This window comes from Sebastes umbrosus, chromosome 14, assembly GCF_015220745.1.
Source record: "Sebastes umbrosus isolate fSebUmb1 chromosome 14, fSebUmb1.pri, whole genome shotgun sequence".
NCBI classification, from domain to species: Eukaryota; Metazoa; Chordata; class Actinopteri; order Perciformes; family Sebastidae; genus Sebastes; species Sebastes umbrosus.
The window spans coordinates 16,736,258-16,745,053 of record NC_051282.1 but is presented as its reverse complement, the minus strand read 5'-3'; the positions used below and the strand labels follow the sequence as shown (position 1 = coordinate 16,745,053).

At 36.2% G+C, this 8,796-nt stretch overlaps 1 protein-coding gene across 1 annotated transcript; it reads left to right on the top strand.

Annotated features, from left to right (window-relative positions):
- Nucleotides 1-1,044: 1,044 nt before the first annotated feature.
- Nucleotides 1,045-7,328, top strand: LOC119501448. Its single transcript, XM_037791814.1, has 4 exons — nucleotides 1,045-1,250; nucleotides 4,456-5,061; nucleotides 5,146-5,265; nucleotides 5,724-7,328. Exons 1-4 carry the CDS (start codon nucleotides 1,222-1,224, stop codon nucleotides 6,733-6,735), a joined length of 1,767 nt encoding a protein of 588 aa, XP_037647742.1. The 5' UTR covers nucleotides 1,045-1,221; the 3' UTR covers nucleotides 6,736-7,328.
- Nucleotides 7,329-8,796: the final 1,468 nt, after the last annotated feature.

The window sequence follows — 8,796 nt, the reverse complement described above, 5'->3', positions numbered from 1 at the left end:
CCATTTCTCTTGCACAAAAATAAATACAATTTTAAAAAGTAAAAGGTTTGTTTTTTTCAGGTCTGAACATGACCACTGACATTTGCCGTGCATCATGGGTCATCTAAGGTTATAAAGTCAGCCGTCTGTTCCCTCCAGGTTTAACTGCAGTGTTTGATCTATTAGCCTACATCCATCCAAACATGTTTTAGAAGCCATTTCAATGATTATTACTCATTACTACTTCATTTTACTAACAAACCAAAAATAGAAAAGTTTAGATTGAAAAATGCCTGCCCTACACCACTGGATGGTGCTGTTACACAGGACTTCTGTAAACTGAACCCTGAAGGCATCATTACCGTTTTAATTTACATTAGAGTGCCTATTTATTTTAATTTATATTACTTTTAACTATAACTTTAAACTTTATCTATGTTTTGTTTGTTTTTTACATCAAAAGACACTGCTTTTCTACATTTATATTTATTTTTTAAAATTATTATTTACTACTATTTATTGTTATTATCATTACTATTTTAAGTATAATTAATCTATTTGTTTAATTACTTTTTGGGTGTCCGAGGAGGGTGGGCGGTTGTGAGTTTGTTGGAATGTGTGTAACTTTGTTGAAAAACTTATATAGTTATAGTTATAGTTATATAGTTAAATACAAATTTAGTACAGATGCTGAGAATTTGATGAGGTATCATTTCTGGATTTTCTAAATAATCAAAGCAGCAGGTTGCCCTGCTCTAACAGGTACATTAAAAGGTCTTCCCTCTGAAATGTAGTGCAGTAGCATATAAAGTAGCATAAATGCGTTGTTAATTTTAAGTTTACAGAGAGATGATAGCTCATAATTTCTCTTTTCTAAATTAAAAAAAAGTATTTAGTGCATTTTTCACCTTTTAGGAGTGCTGCTAATACATCCATGGTGTTCTGCTGACTCTGTTCAGAACTCATTGTTTCATCCTCATAAAAAAAAAGTTAGTTGAGTGTGGTGGTTCAATTCTGAGAAGAAAATGAAACCAAACTACCACATCTCTCAAAACATCCTGAACATTTAGGCTAAACTGCTGATTATGATTTAGATTTAGATTTTGGCAGATTCAGCCAACACATGAGTTAGTTGTCTCTATAAGAAACAATCAGAGGTCCAATCTTGATTTATTTTTATTTTAACCTCGCAGGTAGACCTAATAATAAGACGAGGCCCTGATAAGGAACTGGAGACAGCATATGGAGAGGACAAACATGTCTGCTGCAAGGTAAAGAGCTTAAATCTTTGAAGTACTTTTGCACAGAATAAGAGAGAAAAGCCTGTAGTAACAGCAGAGTGTCAAATAAAGTAAAAGTATGGGTATTATTAGGAGACAGATCTTTGAAACTCCAATACACAGTGTGTTATGAAGATGTGAAATAAATCCGAGATTTGAGTGGGTTTTAACCCTAAATTACATCCTTATGTGAGGTTGTTTTTTAGTGTTAAATAAATGTAGAAAGTAATGTATCTTATAAACAAAGGCAACAAATAGAGAAGTACGAACCTCTTGGCTTTTGGTATGTCAACCTATTGTATTAATCATCACTGTGAAATAATTTAAAATATATTGTAGGCTATTGCAGATTATTGTGCCTAAAAGAATAAGTAGAATATTGTTGGAAAAAAAACTTGAACCACAGATAAACCATTTGTGCTCTGGTGATATCTGCTGGTCAAATCCTGTAAATGCAACGACAAACAAAAAATTGTCTGTGTATTATGACCTTTGTCCTGTTTTATCTGAATAGTATCATAGTCTTTATAGCCATTAGCCTATTTCACAAGATTAGAGGAGCATGTGAAACAAAATAACATAATTGCAAAGTATAAGTATTCTTTATGCTTTGCCATCTTATCATCCTACAACCCCTCAGATTCATCTTTTGGGGACCCGTTGGAGGGGTCCTGACCCCCAAGTTGGGAACCACTGATGTATGTAGACGATATAGGCCTCTATATATAAGAGGGCCTTCTGATTATGTTTTAATCATACAAACATACATACATACATACATACATGCATACATGCATACATGCATACTATATGTGTGACAATTAGTTTATGTTAGTTTGTAGTCATTTAGTGTCTCTGTAGTCATTTAGTTGTCTTTTTTAGTCTCCTTGTAGCTGTTTTGTGTCTCTGCATTTCTCTGTAGCCATTTTGTGTCTCTTTGTGGCCATTTAGTGTCTCTGTAGTCATTTGGTGTCTCTTTGTAGTTGTTTAATGTCTCTTTGTAGCTGTTTTGTGTCTCTGCATTTCTTTGTAGTCGTTTAGTGTCTCTTTGTAGTCATTTGGTGTCCCTTCTTAGTCATTAAGATAGATAGATAGATAGATAGTAACTTTATTGATCCCGAGGGAAATTCAAGTTTCCAGCATCACAGTTCCATAGTGCAAAACATGTTAGTAAAAAGGCAGTAAAAAAGATACTAGTGCAAAGTACAAAGTAAAAAAAATATACCAGATATAAAAACACAAGGAGATGAAGAAAACTGTTAAAACTGAATATAGTGCAGGGTAACTCCGATAGCTTTGTCTATGAAAGTGCACTGTGTGCATTATTATCTGTCCTGCAGACCGTCCTTCTTTGCCCCCCCCCCCCCTCCCCCTCCCACCTCTACCCATGTATGTATGTACACTGTTTGTGAAGTCTGAACATGACCACTGACATTTGCCGTGCATCATGGGTCATCTAAGGTTATAAAGTCAGCCATCTGTTCCCTCCCTATAGTTATAGTTATAGTTATATAGTTAAATAAACATTGAGCACAGATGCTGAGAATTTGATGAGGTATCATTACTGGATTTTCTAAATAATCCAAGCAGCAGGTTGTCCTGCTCTAACAGGTACATTAAAAGGTCTTCCCTCTGAAATGTAGTGCAGTAGCATATAAAGTAGCATAAATGCATTGTTAATTTTAAGTTTACAGAGAGATGATAGCTCATAATTTCTCTTTTCTAAATTAAAAAGTATCTAGTGCATTTGTCACCTTTTATGAGTGCTGCTAATACATCCATGGTGTTCTGCTGACTCTGTTCAGAACTCATTGGTTCATCCTCGTAAAAAAAAAGTTATTTGGGTGTGGTGGTTCAATTCTTAAAGGGAAATGAAACCTGCCACATCTCTCAAAACATCCTGAACAGTTAGGCTAAACTGGTGATTTTGATTTAGATTTAGATTTTGGCAGATTCAGCCAACACATGAGTTGGTTGTCTCTATCGGAAACAATCAGATGTCCAATCCTGATTTATTTTTATTTTAACCACGCAGGTAGACCTAATAATAAGACGAGGTCCCGATAAGGAACTGGAGAAAGCATATGGAGAGGACAAACATGTCTGCTGCAAGGTAAAGAGCTTAAATCTTTGAAGTACTTTTGCACAGAATAAGAGAGAAAAGCCTGTAGTAACAGCAGAGTGTCAAATAAAGTAATAATATGTGTATTATTAGGAGACATATTGAAACTCCAATACACAGTGTGTTATCAAGGTCTTAAATAAATCCGAGATTTGAGTGGGTTTTAACCCTAAATTACATCCTTATGTGAGTTTGTTTTTTAGTGTTAAATAAATGTAGAAAGTAATGTATCTTATAAACAAAGGCAACAAATAGAGAAGTACGAACCTCTTGACTTTTGGTATGTCAACCTATTGTGTTAATCATCACTTTGAAATCATTTAAAATATATTATAGGCTATTGCAGATTATTTTGCCTAAAAGAATAAATAGAATACTGTTGGTAAAAAAAAACTTAACTCAACTGATTTGTGCTCTGGTGACATCTCCTGGTCAGATTGTGTAAATGCAACGACAAAGAAAAAATGTCTGTGCATTATGACTTTTGTCCTGTTTTATCTGAATAGTAGCATAGTCTTTATAGCCATTAGCCTATTTCACAAGATTAGAGGAGCATGTCAAAACAAATGTAATCATCCTACAACCCCTCAGATTCATCTTTTGTAGTCATTTAGTGTCTCTTTGAGTCTCTTTGTAGTTGCTCTATGTCTCCTTGTAGCTGTTTTGTGTCTCTGCATTTCTCTGTAGCCATTTAGTGTCTCTTTGTAGCCATTTAGTGTCTCTTTGTAGTCACTTGGTGTCTCTTTGTAGCCATTTAATGTCTCTTTGTAGTCATTTGGTGTCTCTTCGTAGTCATTTAGTGTCTCTTTGTAGTCGTTTTGTTGCAGTTTAGTGTCTCTTTGTAGCTGTTTGGTGTCTCTGCATTTCTTTGTAGTCGTTTAGTGATTCTTTGTAGTTATTTATTGTACTTATTAGTTTCTCATTTAGTGTCTCTTTGTGGTCGTTTTGTTGTTCTTTCATTGATATTTTGATGAAGATGAAGAGAGGCTGTCTGACGCAGCTTCCTGCTACAACAACAGTTCAGATTGAATTTGTTTTGAAATCTCACAAACTGGATGATGTTTTGTTTTTCAGAAAAGAACTACAGGAGGCCTTGTGCTGCTACACCGCAGATACCCTCATCTACATCGACACAGTGAGAGAGTTCTGTGAGAGGAGCCCTAAATGGATGCTTGCGACGGAGACAGAGTCGCACATGATGGTGGACATCAAAGATAGGGCTGAGAGCATCGACCTAAGCATCAGCCATGTTACCCAGTCAGAGAACAAAGGTAAGAGAGGTAAGGCCTTTTTGGAATATATGAAGAGCAAGTTCACCCAGGTGACTGCAGACAGCAGACGTGCAGAGCTGGAGAAGGAGCTGGCTGCTGTGCTGAAGGACACTCTGAGTGGCCTGGAGAAGCTCCACAGCTTCCTGGATGCAGTGGAGAATCTGGCGGTCACCTCACTCCATGTGTTCATGGAGGAGAACCAGGCATTACATTTGCCAGAAGGGATCAGCCTCGAACAAGTTCAGGTTGTCATCACGGCTGCACGGGAAATCTGCCCTCTCCTCGTCGAGTTTAAAAGAGATACAAGTGTCTTCTTCCTTCCCAAACTTCAGAATGTGGAAGTGCTGTCATATCAGCTGGACAAATACATCCAGACCACCCAGACAATCTGTGAGAAGTTAGAGAAAAGGTAAAGAGACATTTCATCAAAACAATATGCACATTTTGCAAAATAGACTTCTAATATAAAAAAATTCATTTGTGTCTTTCACAGCTCCTTCAGTGACTTTTTCCTGAATTTGAACGACGAAACTCTGGTAGACCTCGATGTGGATTTGTCTGAAGATGACATACAAAGGATGCTTCATCACATTAATCAGCTTGATGAAATCAGGTAAGCGCTAACCATCTATATTGGTTATATTGTTTATTGGCCCCAAATGTCAAAGAAGCAGCCGTTGGCAATGAAAATAAAATACAAATATGTATTAAAAAAAAATCACGCACCAAAAATAGACGACAAAATAGAACAAGATAAAATGCAAAGTTGAGGAGCTGGAGACACGGCAGCATGGCTGTAGACTCAATTTACTGTAACTAAAGGAAATTAGAGGCAAAATTATTATAATTCATAACTCAAATGATATAAACCTGATTTTCCATGATTTCTATAATCACTCAAAATGAGTGGATCCTTGGATTATGGTTCTTGTCCAGCTCTTAATATCTTAGTATAATTTGTAATTTTTTTTATGAAATATTGTAGCAACTACTGCTTATTTCAACATATTAACCTTTTGAGTTGTGTCATCTTATTTAGTCTTTCTTAATTTCCTCTTTTCTCTTCATCAGGATGAATGAGAGCTTCCGGACGGTGTTCCTGTTTCAGGAGGAACCATGTTCTGGCTTCATCAGTGAGTTCAGCGAGCGAAAGCCCAGGATGCTGAAGTTTTTAGTAGACCTGGAGGAGAATGCTGTTCAGCTAGACAGGATGAATAAGGGGGCAAAGATCTCCAGTGTGGCAGGCAGCTCAGTGGGGGCAGCTGGAGGTGTGCTTTCCATCATTGGTTTGGCATTAATTCCTGTAACAGCTGGAGCGTCTCTAATTCTGACAATGACTGGGGTGGGGCTGGGAATTACCAGCGGAGTCAACAGTTTAGTCACCACCGGCACAGAGATTGGCGTTAACCATAAACATCAAAAGAAAGCCAGTAAGACCTTCAAGAGCTTCAGTGAGGATGTGCAGTGTCTCAAGGATTGTCTAGAGGAGGTCACCAAAAGGGGAATGAGCAAGATTGATGTGGTTGTGGGAGTAGGCAAGGTGATTGGTAACGTTTGTGCTATTGGGAAGGCTATCGATGGGATTGTTGATGCTGCCTCAGCTTTTAAGTTGTTAAAAACTGAGGAGCTGGTTGTAAGTGCTGGCAGAGTGGCATTGCAGGAAGGAAAAGCATTACGTAACGCGCCCAGGGTGGCGGCAGATATCCCAGATATTGGTCAGGCAGTAGTCAAAGGGCCTCTTGCCCTCTCCAAGTCAGCAAGAGCCGGTTTCATCGGGCTCAACGCTCTCTTCCTCGGCATGGATGTCTTCTTCATCTGTAAAGACAGCATCAGTCTGGCCAAAGGCAGCGAGACTGAATTCTCTCAGTTCATCAGAGCCAGAGCTGCACTCTGGCGTTCAGAGATTGACTCATGGCAGAAGATCCATGACTTCCTGTGCGAAGGTCAGCTGACATCAAAGGAAAACAAAGCTGTCCTGGAGATGCCATTTTATCCAGAGAGGGAGATGAACACAAAGCTGGTTCTGGTTGCCTTCTTATTCTTAATGTTTTTAATTGTGGTGACATACTGCCTCAGTTCTTGATAAAAATGTTAAAAATTGGGTTTGGAGTCCAACCATCTCTTCTTTTGAACGTGGAATTTCCCCCCAAAATAGAATCAACTGTACAAAGAACATACAATTTCTATCCTTCTGAACTCGGAGAAACAGAAATGGAAATTCCATTTGATGAGGTGGATGAAAAGTGAAAGAGGAAAGTTCTTATGTAATACAGTAGTGCTCCGAGACAATACCAACTCTGACACTATGATCAGATATGAGATTCATTTAAACTTTGCTTACAGCTCACTGTTCAGCATTAAACATGATTACAATCTATCTTTGAGGAATTTTTAATCAGCTGTAATTCTCATGGCATAAACCAATGTATCACTAAACCTGATTCAAAACATAACACACTGTCATTTAGCACTTTACCTGATGATAAATGTAACTGAAAAATATAATTACTATTTTAATCCTAGAGTTGCAATCACTGTCATATAAAAATATAATTAGAGCAAAAAATGTTATGCACAATACATTCTGTACAATCTGTATGATCTTCATTATTATGTTTGTATAATTCAGTCTGCCATTTCTCTTGCACAAAAATAAATACAATTTTAAAAAGTAAATGGTTTGTTTTTTTCAGATCTGAACATGACCACTGCCATTTGCCGTGCATCATGGGTCATCTAAGGTTACAAAGTCAGCCGTCTGTTCCCTCCAGGTTTAACTGCAGTGTTTGATCTCTTAGCCTACATCCATCCAAACATGTTTTAGAAGTCATTTCAATGATTATTACTCATTACTACTTAATTTTACTAATAAACCAAAAATAGAAAAGTTTAGATTGAAAGATGCCTGCCCTACACCACTGGACGGTGCTGTTACACAGGACTTCTGTAAACTGAACCCTGAAGGCATCATTACAGTTTATTTTACATTAGAGCGCCTATTTATTTTAATTTATATTACTTTTAAGTATAACTTTAAACTTTATCTATGTTTTTTTTACTCCAAAATACACTGCTTTCTTACATTTATATTTATGTATTTAATTATTATTTACTACTATTTATTATTATTATTATTATTATTATTATGATTATTATTATTGCTATTTTAATTATAATTCATCTCTTCGTTTAATTACTTTTTGGGTGTCCGGGGAGGGTGGGCGGTTATATAATAATATATAATAATATAATATAAATAATAATAATATATAAATAAATAAATGAATAAACATTGAGCACAGATGCTGAGAATTTGATGGGGTATCATTTCTGGATTTTCAAAATAATCAAAGCATCAGGTTGCCCTGCTCTAACAGGTACATTAAAAGGTCTTCCCTCTGAAATATAGTGCAGTAGCATATAAAGTAGCATAAAGTGGAAATACTCAAGTAGGCTAGAACTAACATATATGTAGGCCTATGTGGAAATTGTACTTAAGAACAGTACTTGAGTAAATGTACTTAGTTACATTCCACCACTGGTCCCAGCCTTTCTTAACCTGCTGCCAGGAAGTGAACATTTCCTCTACAGAAGTAACAATCACTTCTATCATTGCTTTGGGCCATGTCAAGGAACAATTCAATTTCCGACAACCTCTGAAGGCAGCATCAGGAAATCAGCAGGTGTGCTGCTAATTTGTTTTATTTATTTTTTTTACCGTTTTTTTTTTTTATTAACAAAATATAAGTACAATAACAATATGTACATTGAAAACTGTTCTTGCCAGGGGTACAATAAAACAAATACAATAAAAAAAATAAAAAATAGAATAAACAGTTCCTCTGTTAAACTAATTTTCTGGTCGCAAATCAATTTAAAACTGTCATCAATGCCTTTAATGCTCTTTTCTATGTCTTTCAGAAACTTATTTATATTATCTACATTTTCAGTCTCAGTAGCATATAACTTCTGATAGAAATTAGCTACATATAGCGAAATGTCTTTTTCATCTTCACAAACTGCATTGTTAATTTTATTTATCTTTTCTAAATAAAAAAAAGTATCTAGTGCATTTGTCACCTTTTAGGAGTGCTGCTAATACATCCAAGGTGTGCTGCTGAGTCTGTTCAGAACTCATTGGTTC